This window comes from Theropithecus gelada, chromosome 18 (genome assembly GCF_003255815.1).
Source record: "Theropithecus gelada isolate Dixy chromosome 18, Tgel_1.0, whole genome shotgun sequence".
Lineage (NCBI taxonomy): Eukaryota > Metazoa > Chordata > Mammalia > Primates > Cercopithecidae > Theropithecus > Theropithecus gelada.
In genome coordinates, this window is record NC_037686.1 from 17,311,293 (window position 1) to 17,338,057 (window position 26,765).

Consider the following 26,765-nt stretch of genomic DNA (forward strand, 5'->3'; position numbering starts at 1 on the left):
TTTATAATCGAGTAATAAAGTTAAGCCATTTTTAAAATGTTTTATTGAATTCTCTTTAAATATTAGATAAAATAGTATTAAAATATTTTATTTTCAAAGGCATCCCCAATAGTCAAAAACCAGGAAATAATTGAGTGGAGTCTTCAGAACAATCTGACAAGTATGCACTAAAAACAAAACTCAGTGTTAAAGATGGAGTAATTTCCCTGGGTCATACCAAACATTGGTCATACCAAACATTCCTTCCTCATGGAAGGAATTTACTACCTTGAAGTTTGTGAACAAAGGGTTATTTTATTTCTAAGAATAAAGTTTACTTTAAGTTTAAAATTAATAAAGAACAACAAATAATTTTTGAGTTCAAAATTGTCTCCTAACAAATTTTCTTCAAAATTTGTCTTTCTACACACTTGAACTCATTGATGTCTCACATTAAACACTGAAAAAAACTGTGCCCAAGTTTCCCATGGAGAGAGATGCTTGATTAGACTTACTCTCCTCATTCACATTTTGGAGTCTCTTCCAAGGGACCAACTCATGTCCCTCCCTACACAGTCCACTGAGACCTTCCAGATAATGTATCTTCATCTAGATCATCTCATTTAATGTTATGGGTTCAGTTGCTGTTTATTTCTACACCATAAAAAAATCTACCTGAATAAAATCTCCCATAGTGTTGTCCACAGAGTAGGCAGTCAATACACTTTGTTTACTGACTGTTGAATGGACAATGTAATGAGTCATTCTACATCCATCACCTTCATTCATAATGTACTACCTAAGATTGGTCTATTTCTGCTTGCAAAACTGCCTACCACCTTACACAGCACCAGAAATCAGTGAATTGGAAGATGATGAATAACATACTAAATTGATGCTGTAGTGAAGGTTTTAAAAAAAAAAAAGTCACCAGAGCACATGCTAATTATTTTTGAGCTAGGAAAAGGAATTTGTCTCTTGTTACTCATGGCTATACTATTTCGTTAGTTCCTATGTGAAGAGATTTATAATTCATAGTAAATTCTAGTTAATTTCTTACAGTGACTGTTTTATAAATGTTCATATCATTCAAGAAAGGTAAGCAATTGAAGGTGGGAAAATATGAGTTTAAATAATCACTCTTTTATAAACAAACCTCAGAAGGAAAAGATAAGTCAAAATTGGGGTTACACAAAATTAGGGCCTATTTTCCTCATCAATTATTCTGATCATGTGATTGTTTTCATTAAAAAGCATTGAAACTTCCTTCTGTTTCACTGTTACCAAAATAAGGAGCTATGGCTGGTAGATATCAAGGATCGACAGCTGGAGAGGTGAAGGAGTGGCGACAACACGTAAGCACACTGCATCACCATCAGATCACATCACATGCCCAGGGAGACCCCATCCAGATTGGTAGTATGACTTACAATCCCACCATAAACTAGGAAAAAGAAATTGTTAGGCAGAACAAAGTATTTTAGAATCCATTAAGAAATACTTTCCTAAGTATACAGTTTCTGTCCTAAAACAAATTAGATTGGTTCATTAACTCTTTATGAGTACTTGGTATCATTTAATACAAAGTCATCATAAATTTCAAAAGGATAAAACAGACAAACCTTTTATCTCATTTAAAAAATTCTCTTCTAATTCATTTACAAGTTGTATCAGAATTATTTCAATAAAACTAATTCTAAATGGCTATAAGCTCTTTAAGGCTACATGGAAGGCTCTTTGCTATCCATTTGTTTGTTTTTTGTTTTTTTGAGACAGCATCTTGCTCCGTTACCCAGGCTGGAGCGCAATGGCATGATCTCGGCTCACTGCAACCTCCACCTCCTGGGCTTAAACAAGTCTCCTGCCTCAGCCTCCAAAGTAGCTAAGACTACAGGCATGAACTACCATGCCCAGCTAATTTTTTTTTTGTATTTTTAGTAGAGATGGGGTTTCGCTACGTTGGCCAGGCTGATCTCGAACTCCTGGCCTCAAGTGATCCGCCCACCTCGGCCTCTCAAAGTGCTGGGATTACAGGCGTGAGCCAGAGCCACCGCGCCCGGCCCATTTTGTATCTACTCCAATACAAAATTAGTTACATATAACAAATTAATATGTGAATGACTCATACCTGTTCACTGTGCAATAAAAATCTTTGCTTCCTTCTACTTCTCTTTAGATGAAGGCTTCTGTGGAATCCTAGTCATTCTCTTTTGTTTATCTCTCTAATGTATCCTTCCAGCTAGTCTTCTGTCAAAGAAATACTTTGTGTTCTGGTGGTTTCTGTCTTACCTACAAAATGTAGTTTTTCTTATACTAGATCATTTCATTTACCTATGTATGTGCCCAAATTAACTTTGTCCTTTATAACTCTTATGTCCACTGAGATATTTTAATGCATGTCCCTCTTCTCTTAGCAGTTCTTACTTTGTTTCTCTCTTCCTCCATATTCTCATTCTGGGTTTGCCTTTTCTCATCCATTCCTTCCACTTGAACAGCTTTCCTACTGAGGCATGTCAGACCACCCTTCTCTTCTCCTTCAAATTACTTCTAAAACCCACCTGCTTCAAAAAGCTTGCTAGCAATTACACCCACACAATGCTGTGGGTGCTGACTTATTATTCCTGTTGTTTGTACTCTTAGTAAATTTTTTAGGACAGAGGTGTGTTTCTTTCACCTTACCTATTCTAGAACATGCTGTGCAATTACAATGTATACAAATGTGCAAGTGGTAGGGTTCTTTTAACCCCTGATTTAACTAAAATTATCTGGATTTTTCAAAATCTTCCCATTATCACGAAAATATCTTCTTGAAAAATAGGAAAAAATGCCCCCATATTCTTTGCATTTCCAAAGGTAACAGGCAAGCTTATATAGAGTATTGTGGAGTTTTAGGATTGAAAGGGACAAGTAAATTCATCTATTTCAAATTTCCTCACAGACAATGAAACTGAAATCCAGAGAGATGGAGTGACCTTGCCCATGACTCAGAGAAAGTGACCAACCTATCAAGCCTAGGACCCCAGACTGCTATGAACACATCCACATGTACATGGTGTGGCCGCTCATTGGCTATCTGTGATGCTTAAAACTCATCGGGGCTCCTCGGGGCACAGGACTCCAGGACCAACTCTCCAGCACCGCCTCTCCATTGCCAGTTCTTGCTACCAAGTGCTGCCCTTCTTGGAGGGTTTTCATTTCCCAGTTTACGCTTTCAGCATAGAAGGTGCTATATTATATTCAAAGGCTTTTTGTCACTTAAGTAGTAAAGTCTTAGATTTCTCTTTAGCTCTCACACCCAGCACACTGCCTGACAGAGAGCATTTGTGAAAGGGTGCATAACTATGCAGAAATGAAGTGATGTGCGCTTTTTATATGTACACCTAAAAGTAAACACTGTCAGAATTATCATGATGGAGGGAACCAGATTGTTGTCATCAAACACACCTAGATTCTGCATCATACAACCAGGTATAACCTCTTAGTCCCCCTTCAGATTATCCCAGAAAGATTAAACTGCAGCACTGCAAAAGTTCTGTATAATCATTACTGATAATATATCGTATAAAGTTAGAAATTCTCCAAATAAAGAAGTCTAAGAATATAATCTAGAAAAATATGGGGCCCTTTCCCAACCAGACTTCTGCTCCTTGAGAACTTTTTACCACAGTATATAGTATGAAAGGTGAGAAATGTTAAGAAAAAGATAATATCGGCCGGGCTTGGTGGCTCAATCCTGTAATCCCAGCACTTTGGGAGGCTGAGGTGGGTGGATCACGAGGTCAGGAGATTGAGACCATCCTGGTTAACGCGGTGAAACCCCGTTTCTACTAAAAATACAAAAAATTAGCTGGGCGTGGTGGCGGGCGCCTGTAGTACCAGCTACTGGGGAGGCTGAGGCAGGAGAATGGTGTGAACCCGGGAGGCGGAGCTTGCAGTGAGCTGAGATCATGCCACTGCACTCCAGTCTGGGGCAACAGAGCGAGATTCTGTCTCAAAAAAAAGAAAAAAGAAAAAGAAAAAAGAAAAGAAAAGGATAATATCAAATTTGACATCTTGTAAGGCAATTTTCTTTGGAAATCCAGGTGACAAATCAGTCATTCTATTAAAAGACATGTTGGAATATCACTGTTGAATAGCCTTATTAGACATTTAAGCATATTCCTACTTCTAATCCTGCCAGCTCTTCAGTCTTATGTGTATAGGAGTCACTATTTGAAGATATATTTGCTTTTTATAGGTTTAATTCTTTACTGAGAGAAACATGAAGCAACAACTATGTCTGCCTTTTGTACCCAACGTCTATGAAAAATGCTTGCCACACATTTGAAACTCAATTGTTGAATGAATGAATGAATGAACTAGACTCAATCTAAACAGCATTTTAAATTTGGTATAACAGAATAATATCAATCTAGACACAATTATGCTGCTAAAAGAATCTGTTTTCCATCAAAACTATTTTAATTTTCCAGTCCTAGTAAGTACAGATTTTAAACTCAGGGGGTTTCCTGCCAGTTTTTCAGCTACCTTATCTGGTCATTTAGTTTTCCTTCCCTCCCTCCCTTAAACCTACCTTTCTTTTTTCCTTTTTTCTGTTCCTCCTTTTACTTTTTCTTTTTTGAAAAAAAAAAATGACCTTCATTAAACGAGGTCACTGTTTATCATTATTGATTTCTAGATATTTATCAATAGCTTTTTCAATATTATTTTGTTATACCAAATTTAAAACATTTCACACCAACTTGTTACACTGTTTAGACTGAGTTTAGTTCATGCATTCATTTATTCCCCAAACCTACCTCAGCTTCCTAAGTAGCTGAACTACTGGCATATGCCACATACCACTGAACCCACTAAATTTCTTTAAATTTTCAGTAGAGATGAGGTCTTGCTATGTTGCTTGGACTGTATCAACAGCTTTTAATACAGCTCACTTTTGCTTCCTTACTGCCTAAGCCAAACTTAAATGTAAAATTCTGAAGATAAACCTTAAATATATCTTAAAATGAATATGTTAACATCAGACTTTGTCAAGTTAGATTTAACAACGCCACTTCGACTTCTAAATCATGGTGTATCTTTGCATTGAAATATCTCTCAACTGCTTACTTATTAGTAATTTTTAAAATATTAAGTTTCTATTATTTCTTTCTTTCTTTTCTTTTTTTTTTTTTTTTTTTTTTTTGAGATGGCGTCTTGCTCTGTCACACAGGCTGGAGTGCAGTGGTGGGACCTTGGCTCACTGCAACCTCCGTCCCCTGGGTTCAAGCGATTCTTCTGCCTCAGCCTCCTGAGTAGCTGGGACTACAGGCACGCACCACCACACCTGGTTAATTTTCGTATTTTTAGTAGAGACACGGATGGTTTCACCACATTAGCCAGGCTAGTCTCCAACTCCTGACCTCATGATCTACCCACCTCAGCCTCCCAATGTGCTGGGATTACAGGCATGAGCCACTGCACCGCGCCCGGGCAAGAGGTTATACATCTAAATTACAAATCATAGCCAAAAAGAGGGACAATTTTTACTTGGTTTTCCCCCCAGTATGTAAATACTGTGTATGTGATTCATACAGGATATCGCCAGTGGATTTTAGGCAAGTAATAGCCCTTTCAAATTAACTGCTTCTCAAACTACTCATTTGTTTCCTAGGATTAGAGGGTGGAAATCCTTATTTTGGTATTCACTTACTAAACCTTTCATGTCCAATTTTTACTTGACTTAAATGTTATTTCTCCAAGATTTTAACTCCCTTGCAATCCAATAATACTATTGAGTATTTTTCCTTTCTTAACTGTGATTACATCTGTCACCTATATGCTCATTTATTTATAGGCGTTTCTGCCTTTATATGTATTGTTTTCTGACACTATCGCTGACCTCAAATAAAGTAACATTTTATTTCTGTGGTCTTTACATTCTTTTTGCTCCCTGATTTTCTTTGCTTCTAAGTTTGATTTTAAGACTAAATTATGTTTTTTCTACTTCATCAACTTTGTGGAAATATGATTCCTTATTTAGATGCACTTTGACTGAATAAGCCATAATCCTAGCATTAGATGAAATAATTCTACATTATAACAAATTAATTGAAAAACATTATATAAATAAATTATATCTGTACATACATACATACATACATAATAGGGACATGTGTAGATTACATACTATATAAATGATTTATCACATATGACATTGGTAGTGTGCTTCATGTTGAAAAACATTATATAAATAAATTATATCTGTACATACATACATACATAATAGGGACATGTGTAGATTACATACTACATAAATGATTTATCACATATGACATTGGTAGTGTGCTTCATGTTTAGCAAGAACTTTCATACACTATACCATCTGCTTTTCATGATACCTCATAAAGAGGGTATGGTATGTTGAATGCCCATTTTAAAATGAGGAAACTGAAGCTTAGGAAGGACTGGCTGAGATCACATAGATGACTCTGTCAACTGTTACAGGAACTCATTTTTTTTTTCCTAAGGATGATCTTCCCTTCTACTATGCTATGCTGCATATACTTAAACTCCCCATGCCCACAGCAGCAATCTCCCTATAACAAAAAATTCACAGACTCAGTTAAAGGCTTGCTTATGCAACACAATGTTTAATTCAATAAAATAAATTATTTGCCTTGATATGGGGATTTTCATAGGACTTCACCTGCCACTCAATCTCTTTATGACAAGAAGTGCATAGTGTATCACTTACTTACGAGGTGTCTAATATTCTAGTCATGTGTGGCTCTAAGAACCTGTACCATTATTTAGTTTTTAGATAAATGCTTCCTTCTTTGTTTCGTTTTCCAGATATTTTAATTACCAGGCTTCAATTGTTTATAAGTGTTTACAAAGAACCTATGGCATACAAGTAACTAACCTGAGACCCACGGAGGCTACCAAGCCACAGCCCAGCCTCTGCCCCTCTCTCCAGCTCTCCGACCTTCTCTCCCATGACTGTCCTCTGCTCACTCTGCTCCAGGCATACTGTCTCCCTGTTCTCACATAAGCTTGCCAGACATACATACAGGAGAAAGACATGTATCCAAATAACTACATTTGTATAAAGCTTCTCCTCTTTACAAACCTGATAGCTAATGCCTTGCACATGGCAGGAATTAAGAAATCTGTTATCACAAATTGAAGTACCAGATGTGGAATAAAAAAGTTCATGCTAAATGCTAATATTCCCCAAACTGTGAGATATATACACACTAAAGTGTAATACATGGATACTGCTCTTTCTAATAATAAACAAAAGAAAAAAGATTAACTGAGATGCTAATATGTCTTTAATACCTCTACAACACTTAATAAACTTGTAGTAATGAACAGGTTTCAGGCTCACAGCCTTTTGTGGGTATGAATATATGGCTAGAAATTTTAAAATATTATTTTGTATTCATTCTTCTATTGATGGTGAATGATACTAATTATATACTTAGGGTTCTGAGTTTTGGCGGGGGTTGTTTTTATGTTAAAGATTAAATGCTTATAGAGCATTGATAACATAGGTAATGTATAAACAGTAACTGTAAAACACCTGTATACCTGGACTCCTGCGTAGTTTCCTGTGCAGCCCTCCCAGACAATCCGTTACTCTGTCTAAATTTGCATTTTCCATATTAATAATGAGAATATTTTCACATGTTCACTGGACCTTCATGCTTCCTATTTGTGAAATTCTGTTTGTGTTAATTTCCCATTTTCTTACACGGCAGTTTGCATTTTTCTATCAGTTTCTGGCTGTTTCTCACATAGTTTTGGAAACTATTAATTTTTCTAGTTATATGTATTATAAATTCATTTTATAACCCTGTAGTTCTTGTTTTCACTCCCTGTACGATAACGTTTGGTAAACATAGATTATTTTTAACGTTGCTGAACATATTTTGTGATTTATATTATGTGGTCTTGTTTACAAAATCATTCCCTTACAGAAGGTGATAAAAATATTCTTTTATTTTACCAGAAGGCTTATGGTTTTGCCTTTCACACATCCATCTTTAAACCACCTGTAACTAATTTTTATACATGTCAGTAGAGGTTCAATTTTATTTTATTCCATATAGATAATGAGTTGAATACTTTATCCATTTCCCCACTAATGTGCAAAGGCAGTTCTATTCTATACTGAGTTTTATAAATTTAATACCTTTTTTGGAGAAATCTCTGTGTGGTTCTGTGAACTAACACTGCATAATCCTAATTACTGCAGATTTATTATAAATTGACCAGAAAATGAGACAAATATTTTTTTCTGCCTATTCTTTTTCTTCAAGAGTATCTTTGTCATGTGACTTTTCATTCTTCTATACACGTTTTGGAATCTGCTTATCAAGTTCCAAAAAATAAAAATATATAAAAAAATATTTTAATGGCCAGGCATGGTGGCTCACGCCTGTAATCCTAGCACTTTGGGAGGCCGAGGTGGGCAGATCACGAGGTCAGGCGTTCGAGACCAGCTTGGCCAACACAGTGAAACCTCGTCTCAATAAAAATTAGCTGAGCATGGTGGTGTGCACCTGTAGTCTCAGCTACTTGGGAGGCTGAGGCAGGAGAATCACTTGAACTCGGGAGGTGGAAGTTGTGGTGAGCCAAGATCACGCAACTGCACTCCAGACTGGGAAACAGAGTGAGACTTAGTCTCAAAAAATATATATATATATGTGTGTGTGTGTGTGTATGTATATAAATGTATATATGTATATATATGTATATATGTATATATATGTTTATATATGTATATAAACATATATTTTAAAACCTATTGAAATTTTCATTGGAATAGCACTAAATCTATAGATCAATTTAGAGATAATTGACAGACTTACAGTACTGAGTCTTCCCGTCCATGAACAAGTTATATCTGATCATTTGTTCAAGTCTTTTAAAATATTTCAGCAATGTTTTATCATTTTTTCCATAAATGTCTTATATATTTTGTAATATTGATTTCTAAGTACCTAATTTTTTCTGCCTATCATAAGTGGGATTATTTTAAAATGTGTATTTTCTAGGTTTTGCTAGTGAATAAAAATCCAGTTGACTTAAATGTGTTGATTTGGTACCCAGCAACTTTGCCAAAGTTTTATTGTAATAATTTGTGTTTAGATTCTTTGGGCGTTGTTTTACATGCAAACATATTATCTGTATATGACAGTATAATCTGTATATTTTCAATTTTTTCTAATACTCAAATTCATTTTGATTTTATCTTAGCTTATTGGCTACATCACCCAGCATGCCTTAATAGTAATTTTAATTATAAAATACTAATTAAAATTTCCCCACAAATTATATTGTAAGTATAATAATATAGTTACATTACAACATATATATTATAATTATAGTTACATTATAATTATATTATAAAATACATAACTATATTATAAAATAATGGTTATATATAACTATTATTTACAATGTTTGCTTAAGATAATGTTTTAAAACGTTTTTATCAGGGTAAGGGAATTCCTGCCTATTCTGGGTTTAGTGTTCTTTTTTAACCACGAAAGTATGTTAAATACAGTTTTTCCATTGACTTTCGAGATAAAAATATAATTTATCTCTTTTAACCTATTAATGTGGTAAATTAAATTAACTGATTTCCTGAAATTGAACCCACCTTGCATTCTTGTGATAAACCTATTTCAATTATAATATATTCTCTTTTTTATACATAGATTTAGCTACTAATACTTTGTTCAAAATTTTAAAATGCAAAATCATGAATAAAATTGACCCACATTTCTCTTTTTCAGTATTTTTGTCTGGTTTTGATATCAGGATCATATCAGATTCAGTAAATGAACAAGGGTATTTTCTCATTTTGTATTTTCTGGCACAGTTTTGAAATTATGTGCATGTTTAGGGGGACTCATTTTGAAAGCCACCTGAGCCTAATATTTTGTTTATAGGAAAGATTTTCAACAATTTATTAAATTCTTTAATGTTTATTGAATTATTACACTTCTCTCTTTTTTTCTTGAGCCATTTTTGGTAACATATTATTCTAAGATGGTTTCTATATACTATAACTTAAATTCTCTACTATTAGCATAAAGTTACTCATAGTATTCTTTTTTCTTCTATTTTCATTTGGCATTTTTTGTAAAATTTTAATTGGGAAGTAAATTACATATAGTAAACTGTAGTCATCTTAAGCATACTGCTTGGTGACATTTCAGACATTACTCACCGGTGTAACCAACACATAGAGAAGATATGAAACACTTCCAGCATTCAGGTAACGCCTTGCTTTTCCTTACCTGTTGATAGGATCCCAGAAGTAACTACTCTGACTTTGATCATCAGAGATTAGTTTTGTCCAACCTTAAACTTTACCTGAATAAAGTCATTTTGCTCCTTATTATCTCAAAAAAAGCGTTATTGCATTCTTTTTATAGTCATTTTGATACGTACAATGTTTCTCCTATTAGCTTTTTAACTTCTGCAAGTACAAAGTAAGGCTCCCCTTTTCATTATTAATATTATGTCTGGTTCTTTTTACTGATTAATCTCACCAGAAGTTTGTAAATTGTGGCAGTCTTTTCAGAAAACTAACTTTGTCCTTCATTGGCCTCCTTGTTGTTCATTGTTTCTTTGCTTTCTATTTCATTACTTTTGTTCTTCGCTTTATTGCTTGCTTGCTTTCTACTTTTTATGGGTTTATTTTGTTGTTCTATTCTTAAGGTCTTAAGTTGATATATCTCAGTGATAGTATGCTTTATTTTCTAATGTATATTTTTATTTTCCAACAACTTCCCTTCTAAGTGGTGCATTTAGTTATATCTCAAAACTTTTGAAATGTATTTATCCTTCAATTTTTTCATTTTTAATTTCTATTTTCATGCCTTCTTTGTTCAATGCATGTTTTAAACTTTAAAATGCATGATTTTAAGACTTTTTTTCATTTATAATTTATTTGTATTATAGACAGAGAACGTGATTTGTGTGATTCTCAGGTTTTAAGTTTGTTGAGATAAGCTTTATGATAGGAAGCACTGAAGGAGACCAGCTGAGATTTAATATAGTTTGGCCTGGAGAAAGGATGCAGGAGATGCAGATAGAAGAGAAATTACAAATGAAGAATCAATGGCTCCTGGGGAGTGACTGCCCTAACAGGTTAGGAGAACAGGAAACATACAGGAAACAGAAACGAAGTTTCAGGCAGGAACGACCAGGAGAAAGACGAAACACTGTCCAAAATGGGAGAAAAACGAAATTATAGTTGGAGTTGATTAAAGGGCTAGCAGAAGCTTCAACTGGTAATGTGAAAAAGGAAGCTGAAAATTTAAGACTGGGAGTTAAACAAAGGTTGAGAATTGAAACTTCATATTTTGCTTATCTGTATGGAATAATAATGAGGTAATAGGAAATAGGAATTCCTATTTCAGAATAGAAAGGCAGGTTAAAAATAGAATCTTTAGAAACATGCACATTTAAAAGGTAAAAAAGCATTAAAAGGTTTTTAAAAGTATAAATAAGGGGAATCAGCTATTCAGGCTTTTTAAAAGCCTTTGGCAAGATTCTTATAATTAGGCTGTTAAATTTCTAGAAATACAAAGTACATGTACTAGAAAACTACATCTACATCATGTGCTAGGTAGAGCAACACCGTAATAAGAGATCCAGAGATCCAGAATATAGCTTTCAGTTTTCTTTCATCATTTAAAATAATCTTGACTAGATATTTACTAATCTCCATCTTGACAAAATCTCAGCCAAAAATGTGAAATATTCCTCCTAGACAGAGTTCTATGATGACACAAGATGATTCCAAACTCTTTTGGCCTAGTACCAAAAGGATAAATATTATTATGTGCAATCAGCAATCTGAAATACAAAAACATTACTATTTTTGAATTTCATTAAGTTCTAAAAAGTCATTGTAACCATATGAAAAATATCAACAAAAGGTCTAGAACTGGAGAAGTACAGAAAATCTAGGAATGGTAGATGCAGCAAATTCAACAATGGGGGCAATGATCAATATGAAGTGATCACGGAACTGGGTACAAAGCATGGATGCAAGGCACCTGCTCCCACATTCCAACCCATGGTACTAGTGCCAGGGCCGTGGACTCCCTGGTCTATTACTTTGTAGATGGCAAAAAAATATTGAATATAACAACAACAATACAGATTGGACTTGGCAGAGCAACTCACTGTCTTTCAAGAACATCTTGAACCTTATCAATTTATTTGGTCCTGTAAATTTTCTACTTAATTTTTTAAATACTGTCTCTTTAGAGGGAGCTTAACCCATTTAGTTTTTGCTCTTTGCATATTTACTTAGCAAAACTTAGTAACAGCAATTTGAAATGAAAACTTTAAAATATTTTTTATCAATCTGCTTTTTTCAGCCTCATAGGGAAATTTTGATGAAGAGAACACCACAAAACAGAACTCTGGGACTTGAGTAGGTTCTGAATTGTCACCATGTACATTTCCATCTTCCATACAAGAACCATAAAAAAATATTGATTCTAAGACACTTAAAACAGATCTTCATATTAAAGATGAACTTTGGATTGTTACAAACTTCAAACCTTTTCATGTATTTTAATATTTTTAGATCAAACCTCACTTTATTAAAATAGTTTTAGGCAAAATGACCTATATTCATATGTATTAGTAACTAGATGTACCTGAAAAAGAAGCATATCCTATTTTTTGTTACTCTGAAGGACTTACACTGTATTCATTTACTCAACTAACATTTATTGAGCCCTTATGATAAGTTGATGGGCATTCAGAGATGAGAAAGGAAAAGAAGGAAATAAGGACTTTTTTTCTTGATACAGGGTCTCACTCTGTTACCCAGACTGGAGTACAATGATGCTATCACTGCTCACTGCAGCCTTGAGCTCCTGGGCTCAAGCAATCCTCCCACTTCAGCCTCCTGAGTATCTAGAACTACAGGTGTGCACCACTACACCCAATTAATTTTTCATTTCTGTAGAGACAGGATCTTGCTATGTTGGCCAGGCTGGTCTCAAACTCCAGGCCTCAATGATCCTCTCACCTCAGCCTCCCAAAGTGCTGGGATTATAGGCATGAGGCATCATGCCTGGCCAAGTGAACAAATAATGACATTTTTAAAAGAAAATCCTAAGGGGGAGACCACCTTTGATAAGGTTTTCAGGAAGGCCCACCTGACAGATGAGAAAGAGCCAGCAGAACAGATAGGCTGCTTGGGAAGAGCAGCTCAGGTGATAAAGTAGGGAAGCAGCACATGTTCAGAACCTGGGCAGAGTCAAGAAGGAAGAGTCACTAGAAGAAAGTGAGAACAGCCTGCCACAGCCAGAGAGCCCATGACGTGTAAGCAGGTGCGGCATTGGGGTTCATTTGAGAAAGTTGGAAGCCACAAAAAAATGTTAAGTGGCTTCATTTAATTTACAAGTCTACGCTTCCAACTGCAGCATGAAGAATGGACTGGAAACAGGCAGAAGACGAAGGACAGGATCTGTTAGGAAGCTACTGTGGTATCCAGAAGAGAAACAATTGCAGCCTAGACGAAGATTATGGCTTTGGAGGTATACAGAAGTGGATGAGATATTTGAAGATACTTATTGGAGGTGGAATCAACAGTATTCACTGGTGGATTGAACATGGAGAATGAGAGGAAAAGAGGAATCAGGAATGATTCACAGGTTTCTTGCTTGAGTCATTGGATGTAGAGTGGTTCCTTTTACTAAAACAATGGTAGTCTGGAAGAGGAAAACGTTTCAGGAGAGAAAACCAGGAGTCTAGTGTATACATATGACACTTCAGACAAAGGTTTCCTGGATGAAAAATCTAGGTGGCCATTTGTCCTGCAAAAATAAGAAGATATTTTGGGAGGGCCACCAGGCACATTTAAGCTCCCCGGCATGACACCCATGCATTGAGGCATTTGCCTAATATGGGCCTGGCACTGTCAGAGGTACCAAAAATATGAGACTGAGTAAGTTCTTGCCCCAGGAAATTAATCAGAGGAAAAGACAATGTAATAGATAATCATAAAGCAGTGTAACAATTTTCACAGGATATTGACTCCATATTATCTGCACAGGGCATTGAGGGGATAGGGAGATGCTTGGGATGGAGAGTCAGGCTCATAGGCAGCCTTCTAGAACAGTAGATCTCCAAAGAAGGGATAAGCTGGACAGCCTTCTGCAAGGTGCAAGACAGTCAAGAGGAGAGAGGTTATTCGGGGAGAAGGAACAGGACAGCCTCAGTAAGACACAGAGGCAATATGCTATGTGTGGTTAATTAAAGTGCTTCCCATTATAGAACAAGGAGAGGGCAGGGAAAAGAAGGGGAAGCCGAAACCTGAAGGGTCCTGTATTTCACAATAAAAGGATTATTATATCATCCTATGGGGATGGAGGTCCAGAACACTAACAATGCTCCAAATAGGAAGGGACATGCTAGACAGATTTGTGTTTTAGATGGATGGTTCTGGCAGTGGTGTGGAGATGGATTTGAAAATGATGAGACTCAAGTCGGAAAGACAAAATGAGGCTGCTTCCGTTGTTTAGGAAAAGAGGATCAGAGATTGAACTTAAAATGTGGTAAGGGGATGGTGGGAGGAGTTGATTCAAGAAAAACAGTTGGCTGGGTGCAGTGACTCATGTCTGTAATCCCAGCACTTTGGGAGACCAAGGCAGGAGAATCACTTGAGCCCAGCCTGGCCAACATAATGAGACCTCGAGCCCACTAAAAAAAAAAAAAAAAAAAAATTAGCTGGACATGTGGGGCATACCTGTATAATTCCAGCTACTCAGAAGGCTGAGCCAGGAGGATTGCTCAGGAGGTTGAGGCTGCAGTGAGCCATGATCCCACCACTGTACTCAAGCCTGGGCCACAGAGTGAAACCCTGTCTCAGAGAAAAAAAAACCCATCTCTACTAAAAATGAAAAAAAAAAAAAAAAAAAAAAAAATTAGCCAAGCATGGTGGTGCATGCCTGTAATCCCAGCTACTCAGGAAGCTGAGGCAGGAGAATCACTTGAACCTGAGAGGCGGAGGTTGCGGTGAGCCAAGATCACACCATTGCACTCCAGCCTGGGCAACAAGAGTGACATTCCATCTCAAAAAAAAGAAAAGAAAAAGAGCTGACACTCAAAGAACACAGGTTTGAACGGCATGGGTCCACTTATATGTATGTTTTCTGCCTCTGCCACCCCTAAAACAGCAAGACCAAACTCTCTTCTTCCTCTTCCGCAGCCTACGCAACGTGAAGACAATGAAGATGAAGGCCTTAATGATGTTCCACTTCCACTTAATGAACAGATCTTCTCTTCCTTATGACTTTCTTTATAGTATTTTCTTTTCTCTGGTTTACCTTATTGTAAGAATACAGTATGCAAGACATATAACTAACAAAGTATGTGTTAACTGACTGTTTATGTTATCAGGAAGTAGGCTATTAGTAGTTAACTTTGGAGGAAGTCAAAGTTATATGCAGATTTTTGACCGAGTGAGGGGTCAGTGCCTCTATTTCCAGGAATGTTCAAGAGTCAACTGTACTCATGAGCTGCAGTCAAGATGGCCTGATGACCAAACGATGCGGAGTAGAAAGGAAGTGACTGAGAAGATCAATGGATCTATAGGTGAAATAGAAAACGTAAGAAAAAAATGCAGGTTTAGAGGAAAGGTGCTGAGCTCAATTTGGGACCCACTGAGTTTGAAGTTCAAGGGAACGTGTGAGTGGATATGCGTAGCAGGCAGCTGTTTATATGAGCCTGAAGCTCAGTGCGAAGAAGTGAGTTGGAGATACCATTACTTTTTAAAATTAGCTTCAGCCTGGGCACAGTGGCTCACATCTGTAATCCCAGCACGTTGGGAGGCTGAGGCAGGTGGATTGCTTGAGCCCAGGAGCTCAAGAACAGCTTAGGCAACATGACAAGCTGATCTTGGACTCCTCATGGCAAGCTTGTCTCTACAAAAAATACAAAAAATTAGCCAGGCTTGGTGGCATGAGCCTGTAGTCCTAGCTACCCAGGAGGCTGAGGTAGGAAGATCACCTGAGCCTGGGAGGTCGAGGCTGCAGTAAGCCATGATTGGACCACTGCACTACAGCCTAGATGACAGAGTGAGACCCTGTCTCAAATAAATAAATAATAAAATAAAATAAAATTAGCTTCATTGAGGTGTAATCCCCATAAAATCCCCATAAAAATAATAAACCAATTTTATCAAGCCTGTAATCCCAGCACTTTGGGAGGCTGAGACGGGCAGATCACGAGGTCAGGAGATCGAGACCATCCTGGCTAACACGGTGAAACCCTGTCTCTACTAAAAAATACAAAAAACTAGCCAGGCAAGGTGGCGGGCATCTGTGGTCCCAGCTACTCGGGAGGCTGAGGCAGGAGAATGGCGTAAACCTGGGAGGCGGAGCTTGCAGTGAGCTGAGATCCGGCCACTGCACTACAGCCTGGGCAACAGAGCGAGACTCCGTCTCAAAAAAAAAAAAAAGAAAAAAAAAAAAGAATAATAATAAACCAATTTTAAATCTGGTGAGTACTGATAAATGCATGCAGTCACGTAACCACCACAGGCATCAAGATAAAGAGTGTTCCCATTAGCCTCCAAAAGTCCCCTCCTGTCCCGTGGAGATACTATTTGGAGAGCAGTCAGTAAAAGGCGGTTGTTCAAGCTCTGGGAGTGAATCCCCATGGAGGGGATATGCAGAGTGAGAGCAATGAAGGGAAACAAACCTACAGGAAGGGGCTAGCAAAAGAAGGAGAGGCCACAGGGCATTCACAGAGGCAACCAGGAAGTCAGGAAGGAAGACAGAGGTCCCATAAAAGTGGACTGGCCAACAATGACAAGTGCTTAGAGACAATAATAACTAACATACACTATCTTTTTTTCCTCTAAGTACATTGCATTGGTCAATCAGGCCAGAAGAGCCCTTGGGGTCAGTTGCAATAAAGTGACAAATACGCAGAAGATCCTGTGCAATGGGTGAGGTAACTGAAGGAGAAGAGAAAGAAGACAGGAGTACCAAGAGGATGCTATAGAAAAGACGGGGATTCAACTGCAGCTAGAGGAAAGTGCCATGCGATTGTGGAAAGGCAACCCTGAACCTAGAGTTAGGACCTGGACTCTTACCCCTTGCCTACCACTCACTGGCTGTGCAATCTTAGACAATTCTCTATTTACCGGGCCCTGTTTCCTTGTCTGTAAAATAAAGTGGCTGAGTCAGATGGTCTACACTGTTCCTTCCGTTTTGATTCTGTGGCACCCTATGCACATCTCGCAACATGGAGATTATGAGGATAATGGTAATGCTGGCAAGCGCAATTTCAAAGGACTGCTGGGGACAGTGTGAATTGAAATGTGAGTAAATAGTTGCTCAGAGAAACTTGACTATGAAGCACACCAGAAAAAGGAGGCAGAAGAACATGTGTTTCCAAAATCTACTGTAGAACTTATGAGACAACATTCTGAGGTCCAGATGGCGCATCCCCTGAGTAGACAATGCCCACGAACTCCAGAAGAATCAACATTTATTCAACATATAGTAAATGTCAATAACTCTGCAAGGTGCTTCATGTGTGGAAAAAGCTAGAGGGCCAGTGTTCTTCCAGTCCCCAATTAATCTTACCATCTCTGGAATCATTTATTGTAGGTTACGTGTAAATTCGTATCACACTCAACCTTTGAGGAGCAAAGAAAAATGAATAGGTTCTCAAAATATTTTATTCAAAACAAAATCTTCATTGCAAATTTAGATTAATAATCTGAGGATTGTGGCACAAAGAAAACATTTTTCAATCTCAAGAACAGAAAACCAAACACTGCACGTTCTCACTCATAGGTGGGAACTGAACAATGAGATCATTTGGACTTGGGAAGGAGAACATCACACACCGGGGCCTATTATGGGGAGGGGGAAGTGGGGAGGGATGGCATTGGGAGTTATACCTGATGTAAAGGACGAGTTGATGGGTGCTGACGAGTTGATGGGTGCAGCACAGCAACATGGCACAAGTATACATATGTGACAAACCTGCACGTTATGCACATGTACCCTAGAACTTAAAGTATTATAATAATAATAATAATAATAAAAAGAAAACATTTTTCACAAATTCAGAAAGCATTAGGCAAAAGAAACGGGATTCAAACTCAGATCTGTCTTCAATTTCAAATCTCTCCAATACATAATGGCTACCAACTATTATCCTTCTTTTAGTGTTGCATGCCTTGTCTTTCATCCATTTTCTGGATTGGCAGGGTTTTATATAGTACTTATCCTTCCCAGATTTATATTTAAGTTTAAATCCCTTTTAATTACGTATCCTAGTCTCAATCAAATAATATTCTTTTTAGTCTTTGAAAGATGTATATAAATGTTTACCAATATTCTATGTGATTCTAAGTCATGGTCCAGAAAAATCTAACCTTGTTCTTGACCACACCGGTGTATCCAGGTTTTATTATCTCCTGTGATTTTCTTTTCAGTTCTGGAGTCTCAAGTCTCAGCAAGAAAAAGAGATGAAAATACCACCTATGTTGCTAAGTCCTTCAATTCCTACCCAGGGCATCTAAGTCAATAGACATATATGTCACATTTCTTTTTGTGATAAAATTTATTCCTATATGATATACCGGGCTTTTGACAAAGACTTATATAATAACATTTCATTTTACCTAATCTGGAAAAAATGCACAAACAACTCAAAATGAGAACTTATAGTAATTTAACTTGGCTAATAAAGAGTGTGAACAAATGAGTATTTATTTTGTATTTTTCTTGCTGACACATTATTTTTAGGCTTCTTTTTGTAGAACTTTTTGTACATTTAGATAATTTTCTATATTAGTCTAAATAATATGGTACATTTTTAATTGTAGAAGGTATCACATAAAATTTTATAACAAATAGTATGAGTTTAAAAATGGCGATAGTAATGATGATTAAAATGTTGAACAAATAGTGAACTTCTAAGGCACAAAGAAATATTTGAAACTAAATCCTAATATCTCGTCAATTAAGCATATCACTCTAAGCTCTTATTAATCAGGTTTCATAAGGAGGTACTCGACTGCATAGTCATTTTTGACCCTTAGTCATTAGGTGCTTTAAAAATGCAATTGTAAAACTTAAAGTTTTTCTTAAAATATTTGAAGTATTATCTTATGTAAGTGTAGGATAAAGATAGGCTTTCTAAATATCACTAAGATTTTAGGTGTCATTCGAGCCTTAATGATAAATTCTCATCAAGTAACTCTAACCAACTTAATGTGTAAATACTATTTTTATGTCCTCATTTGTTTCTGAAATATTTCCTCTTAGACGCTATTACAATATATACCAATTTATAAATATCAGAAAAAACAAACCATGAACAGATAAGACGACACAGGCATATGCCCTTTCATAAACAATCTACTAAGAAACAAGAGAGTCCAGCTATGCTGCATTTAAAATGCACAAGCCAACACCACAAACACACACACAGACACACAGACTAATGCAGTCATTTAAAATCACCTTTATACGCTTTGTAAATTAAACATGAATATCAATCTCTTGTAGGCATATGTTAAGCATTACAAAATAAAAACAAAGGAGAAGAGTAATTTTCTGCCTTAATGTTTTAAGAATTCTCATTCACAAACATTTAAAAACATGAGACATTTTGGGGACAACGGAGAAAATTTAAATGTGAACCTCTTACAGACGGTATTATGGGATTACTTAATTTCCTTTTTTAATTTAGTGAATTGCTTTAGCTAATGATGTCATAATTGAACAAAAAAATACACTTATTCTTAGGAGATGGCATGATACCTGCAACCTTCTTTCATGTGGCTCAAGTTGATTTTAAAAAGGGGTGCAGAGAGAGAGAAAACGCAACAAAACATTCTTGTCTGGAGGATCTGGGATACCCAAACACAGGCACACATACGTGTTCGCTGTGTTGGTCCTTTAACTTTTCTACAGTTTAAAAAATTTCAAAGTAAAAACTTGGAAAACCCTCATTTCATATGCTTTTAACTACTATTTGTTTCAAAAGAAACAATTTGATCCAACCCATGAGCTATGAGCCATCATCAAAGCTACGTTCTTCCAGCTGTCCTCAGCAGTTTGAAAGGATTTCATGTATTTAAATGAGAGAAAAGTGCAGACTTACTTGGGCAGGGGAGGAGGGGGAAAGTGGCTTCAAAGTTTGGGAGTTTGCCTGCCACACAGATGCCACATTTTGTGAGGCCAGGCTCTGTCTCAGTCTTCTCAGCTCTCCCCTGCCAGCTGACTGATGGCTATCTGCAGGGAGCCACAGGGGGGCCTCCACCAGGGTGTGAGTGCAGAGACAAGATAAGGGAAAAATGCACTAACCCCAAACTGAAGGGAGAAGGATCTCCCTGGGGTTTTCATTTGGATGGATCTCCAGATAGGGGCAGATAGGGAAGTGGAAAGAGCCATTAGAAACCAGGTGATAAAGCATAAAGAAATATTACAATGAGCCATCCTCCGCTCAGCTTCTAAGAAATGATGACTTATGAAATGATTTCATTGTAAATGAACTTGTTTCTTGTCATCGTGGCAAAGAAAGCAGAAAACTACTCTGAAACTAAGGAGAAAAAAACCCCACAAATATTAATTTTGACACCCAGAGGGTAGATCTCAAACTCAGGCACAGTGTCTTTAAACAGAATAATGGGCATGTGGTGCTTAATAAATGGAGGGTAGGGGCTTTTTAAAAATCCTGTTGTGAGGAAGTATTTTCCTCACTGCCCAGAAGACAAAGAAAAACAGTGAGTGTTGACAACATGGTATTAAAAAGCCACCTCGACCCAATTTGTTATACCCAAATATATATATTCTTTTTAATTTACTCTAAGCCAGCATGTTGGCTCATAGCATCTTACTTTTGTGTCATTATCTCTCTGCCATACACACAAGTCATAGCTGGGGATTTCAACTCACGGTGAAGCTATGCTGAGATTCCAGATCTCAGTAGTGTTGGCATGAGCGCTGGTCTCTTCAGTCATAGAGAAGACAATATCCTAGGGAGACTGGAATTAGTCCTATTTTGCACCATTCAAGCCAAAATGCTGCTTATCAAGAAGCAAGTAATTGCTAGCTAATGGCTATGGGGGAAAAAAACCATTGCATTTCAATCTAAGCATCTTTTGGCCCATGACAATAAATAAAGCTGTGGAGAGTGTAAACATAAAGTAGGGACCATTTCTTGAGGAGGTTAAATAGCAAACATTTAAAAAGGCGAGTTACCTCATCCGACTGGGAGGGACTGATTCTAGGCATTGGTGATACTTGGGGCGTTTTCAACTGTGTGCTGTTGCTGTCTGGCACAAGCTCTCGGTGGACGGTTTGGACGTGGTTCTGGAGTTCACTTTCAGACTCAAACTTAACGTTGCAGCTAGAGCAGCGCGTCTTCAGTCCTCCCACCTTGCCTTTTCCCTCGATGGCACTCAGATTCTCATTCTGGCCCAAGCCTGGTCTGTTCGTGCCGGGAGGGACGTTAATGCCTGGGCTGGCGCTCTTACTGAGATTCACGCAGCCAGCACACAGACCATATGGCAGGCCGTTGATGTCAAGTTTCACCAGATCTTGCTTGGAACGGAATTCTTTGAGGCAAGATGCGCACTTGTACAGTTTTTGGACGTGCTGGCCACGCCCTGTGGTCTGAACTGCAGACCCATTCCCTGTCTTTTGCATGTGGAATGTCCCATGGATTTTGAGTTCCAAGGTGGAGGTCACTGTCTGCATGCACACCACGCAGCGAAAGCCCGTCAGGGAATTCCTCAAGTCAGGGTGCATTTGGCAATGCTCTAAAAACTCCTCTTCACTCTGGAGAGGCATCTTGCAAATCCGGCAGTTTCCAGTATCAAGACTCTTACTATGCGTGACTTTGTGTTCAGTAAGAGTTAAAAGGGAGGGAAACCGCTCTCCGCAAATAGGGCACATGTAGTGTTTGACAGGGCCTAGGTGGGTCTGCATATGTTCACGGAGGCCATTTTCGGAGAAGAAGGTTCGAGAGCACACGTTGCACTTGTAATTCCCTTTAATGAGCTCAGCTTTCTTTTTCACGATGGCACTTTCTCCAGGTCTGATGTTGTGGTCTCGGAGCTGGTGATTCTGCAGCAAAGTTTCCATAGTGTAGGCTGCCCCACAAATGTCGCAGCCGTACATAGGTTCAGAGGTGTCGACGTCTTCTTCGCTCCCATCGTGACTGTTGTGGGACTCCTGGCTGTTGGTCAGCAAAGTCTGCAGCTCCACTTCCTCTTTCTGCACTTGCTCAGAAGCTCCATTTGTTCCACAGTTGGGTGTCTTGGTTTCGAACACACAGTGTTTTTCTCGCAAGTGTTTTTCTAACAAAATGATCGCGTGGAAGGCTTTGCTACAGAACTTGCAGTTGTACTTCTTACTGTGAGTGGTGATGTGGCACTGCAGCTCCACCTCGGTGCCAAAGGACTCACCGCAGAAAATGCACTTATGCACCTTCCCTTGGTTTTCCAGGTGGTTGTGTTTCACATGGAGCTGCAAGTCAGTCTCATTGCGGAAGTCCCAGTTGCAAGATGTGCACCTATAGACTTTCTTTTCGTTACTGTGCTTCACAGCCAAGTGGAGCTGAATGGAGACTTTTGAGTCAAAAACTTCCTGACAGAGGGTGCAGCGAAAGAAGACAAAGGTGTGCATGTCCAGCAGGTGTTTCTGAAGGTCATCCACTGATGTGAATTGCTTGTCACAACTTTCACAGATGTAATACGTTGAGGTGATCATAAAGTGAATGGTAACATGCTTCAGCAAGGATTCTTGGTTGGGGAATTCCTTGTTGCACTGAGGACAGGTCAATTTTGGAAGCACAGTGTCGAGATGAGTTTTTAGGTGAGTCTGAAAGCTGTCTAGGGATGTGTACTTAGCACCACACTGATTACAGATATATTCTCCAGCTGGACGTGCAGGTGCACCTCCTACTGCCTGCATCATCTTAAGAGATGTCTGCTCTATGGCCACAGGAGATAGGGGGCTTAAGGCCCTGGATTTCTTCCCATTGTGGATATAATTCAGGGCCAAGGGAATGTTTTTATGATTCTCTTTGATATGTTTGTTCAGCTTAAGAACGCTGTTGAATATTGGTGAATTAGTACAATAGGAACAAGAATAGACTTCTACTACTGGTTCTTTGGGAGTCCCAAGCACTGGAGACCCAAATCGGGAGCCACTGAGGTCACAATGAACCTGTCTAATATGCTCTTCGAGGGAAGAGTCAGTGAGAAAACCCATATAGCAATGGGGACAAAAGAATGCATTACTATCTTTAGCTGCGGGGTTTGCAAATCCATGAGAACATCGGATGTGTTCCTGAAGAGTGTTGAGGTCGTTGACAACTTCGGAACAGAAGTTACACTGGTAGACAATGGCAGGCATGGCAGAAACAATCAGACCTGGGTCCTGAGCTTCATGCACTTGCTTAAGATGTTCATTTAGGTTATAGAGTGAGGGCAGGACCTCCAAGCAATACTGACAAATATGGGCCTGTTCTGGCTTATCTAAGTGCATAGTTTTCAGGTGAATCTGCAGAACTGCAAGACTTGAAAATAATTGCTTGTTGCAGTAAATACAGCTGTAGGTAACTTTTGCTTGTTTACTCGAGGGACCAGTCATGTCAGGGGTTTGCTGAGCGGCCCTCTTCCTCCCTCGACTCTTTGGGATTGGCGGGGCAGCTTCCACCATGGTTGAGCTGTCCACTGAGAGGTTGGAATCTGGAGTCGTACTGGACACGGAGGTGTAGCCCACCGTGACCAGGGAAGGGCTGTTGCTGTGATTGCACGACTCCGGTTGCTGGTGACTGTCCATGTGGCTGTACAGTTCCTCAACTGTGTGGAAACTCTCAGAACAAATGCTGCATGAGTTCTTCTTCTCCCCGCCATGCACCTGCTCCATGTGGTTCATGAGGGAGGTCTCCTCTACGAAGAGCTCGTGGCAGTAGACACACTGGAGGGCCGCTCGGTCCTCGTTTGGGGAGCATTCGGGGTGGCACTCTGCAATGTGTTTTTGAAGGTCTTCTGGGAAGTCAAAGCCTTCCTCACACTGACTGCACTTCTGAGTGTCCTTCATCTTCCAGTCCTCCATCCTGGAACCAGACTGGGAGCCGTCCTTGTTCCTCTCGTGAACCTGCATGTGTCCGTGTAAGGAACTAGAGGACAGAAACCCACGGCGACAAATGGCACATTTATATGGCTTGTTGGAAGTGTGAGTCTTTAAGTGGATCTTCAGGTGATCACTTCTGGAAAACGCAGCATCACATTCACTGCAGTGGTACTTCTTGTCCCCGGTGTGGAGTTTTATGTGGCGATCTCGGCTGCGCTTATGTTTGAACAGCCTACTGCAGTAGGTGCATTTGAAAGGCAGTTTGTCGCTGTGACTCTGCTCATGGTGCTTTAGGTAGCTGAGGCGGCTAAACGACTTGTCACAGAATTGACATGGGTATGGAAGCCCAGGGCCACCTTCTTCCTCTCCAAAATCACAACCTTCTCCATGGCTAGGGGAAGTCTGATCCTTGCTGGAAGGTGAGGAAGCTGGCCAAGAGCAAGTCGGATCATCTTCAACATCCACTCCATCTGCAACAAGAAGCAATGACACATTTCATCTGACATGTTGAGATTCAAGAGTGAGTTTACCGTACCATTTCAACCAGCACACAGAGTTGGACCCTCTTGAACCTTTCAAGAAAAAAAAGAAATGAAAGAGAGAATATTTGAGCGAGACATTTTCAAATCTGAGCCCAAAGCAGTTATTCTGCATTTACTTTTTGTTGAGTTGTAAAATATAAGAGGATATTAAATAGTTCTATGTCTAAATTACCCTTTTATTACTTTTTATCATTCTTCCTTAGAAGCAAGGTATATATTACACATTGACAATTTTATTAAAATGCAGATTTTAATATATTTAATGTTTCTTTTGTATTCATTCTAAAATGATTTGCATATTATGTGAGCATCTGAAGAACCAAATGAAAAGAGGAAATATTACAGGAATGATTTAAAATTAATGCAGTCAACCCAGATGTCTAATATTTAATAAAAAATTCCCTCTGCATTTTGCTTGTTTTTATATAAAAAGGCAATTCTGAAGACCAAAATCTTTTATGGGGTTCTTATTGATACAGACCTTATTGCTTTCAGCAAAAAAATATTAAAAAGTAAGCACATGAAAGAAGACAGAAAACACAATAATAATTATGTCTTGTGTAATGAAAGACAACCAGGATTTCTTCAATAACTGAAATTCGAATACCATAGGCCAGAAAATGGATTATTAAATGTTAGAAGGGTACTGCTAGATATTACATGTAGCTAGGATCAGCTAGGATCAAGAAAAAATGAGAGTTTCACAAGGGCCAGATTTTAATAGTGGATTTTGTTTGGAAAGTTCAAGAGGTGGCCCACCATATCTTCCTTTTGCAAAAGCTTCAGCCGCCTGAACTTCCTTAGCTAAACAGGACCTGCACTTTGAGGTGAGCAGAGACAAAGCAACTTGTGAAAAACTGGAAACAGGAAAAGTGATAAATGATTATGGTAAATGCTGAAAGATTTATGAGTGACAAAAAGAAGACAAACAAGACTGAGAGCCAGATATAAAGTTAGCAAGTTATTCATAAAGGAACGTTACCTTCTATTAGGTGATTTTAAAAACTATTTTCTTAGCAGATGTGCACTGTTATTTCTGTTGCCTTCTTGATATCCAAGTGGAAAATAAGACCATCTCAAAACAGGTTGTGAAACCTCTTTTTTGCTTTTCACAACCTATTATTCACGATCAGAAGAAATTTTAAAAGCTTTTCACTCTCCAAAGGAGCACAATTTTTCAAAAAAACATACAAGTAAAGACCATGGAGTGGAGCTGGTGGGGATAGTGTTTCAGTTAGAATAAGAGGCTCAATTAGAGCATTATTAGAATATTCTAATGGTATTCAATTAGAGTATGATCAAATACGTTTTTAAATTCTTCAAAGCTGAAGTTCACTAGCAAGCTAAATGGTGAACATAAAAGTAGAAACTGGTAAGCATTATGTAAACGAATTCCATGTCTGCTTTCTTTAAGGTAACAAGATTTTACTAGATTGTCAGCCTCTTCCTTATCCACAGGAAACAGATGAGGATCATTCCTTTCCTGCATCTAGAAACTGATGACAACACCATCTCACTATCAATGCCAGATGGCAACCCTCTCACTCTGAGAAAACAACCAAACACCATTCCTGGATCCCTGCCCACTGCAACAAAGCGTCGCCGTACAAGTTGAAAACCACACGATTTTGCATCCTCATTTATATGACTCTATAACCCAACACGTTTCCAGCATAAGAAAGGGTCTGATGGATGTGGATGTGATTTCTACTTAAAGTGAATACACCAGGAATATATGCAGATAAACTCAACTCACCACTCAACATACAAAAAAAATTTTTTTAACTAAAAGCAAAAAAACTCAATAATGATCTAGTTTTCCCCTTAAAAAAGTGTTGTCACCTAATGCTAATATACCTGAAACAAATCAAGGTTTCAAATATTTACCCTAATTGGGAAAAAAAAAAAAAAAAAAGGCTATCTATTAAATGGGCTCAACATTCTAGGTAAAATCTATCACATTTCACATTTATCTTTTAGGCTTAAATCCTGCTATTTCATTTTTTAAAATATTTTCAAACACACCTTCTCATTTATACATTTGAGGAAAACAGTGAATCAGAATTTGTAATGCATCTAGCCTAGAAGGATGTAACTATCG

General features: G+C 38.1%; 1 protein-coding gene across 6 annotated transcripts in view; it reads right to left on the bottom strand.

Moving 5' to 3' along the window:
* The window catches only part of ZNF521 (zinc finger protein 521), a 293,510-nt gene that overhangs the window by 144,590 nt on the left and 122,155 nt on the right, over positions 1–26,765 (bottom strand). For 5 of the 6 annotated variants that reach the window (XM_025365533.1, XM_025365536.1, XM_025365535.1 and 2 more), the window contains one exon: positions 21,240–24,592. In XM_025365533.1, coding sequence (XP_025221318.1) covers positions 21,240–24,592 — 3,353 coding nt within the window. Of the gene's footprint in view, positions 1–20,933; positions 21,014–21,239; positions 24,593–26,765 lie in introns of all 6 variants that reach the window. The other variant, XR_003116693.1, reaches the window with a different exon arrangement.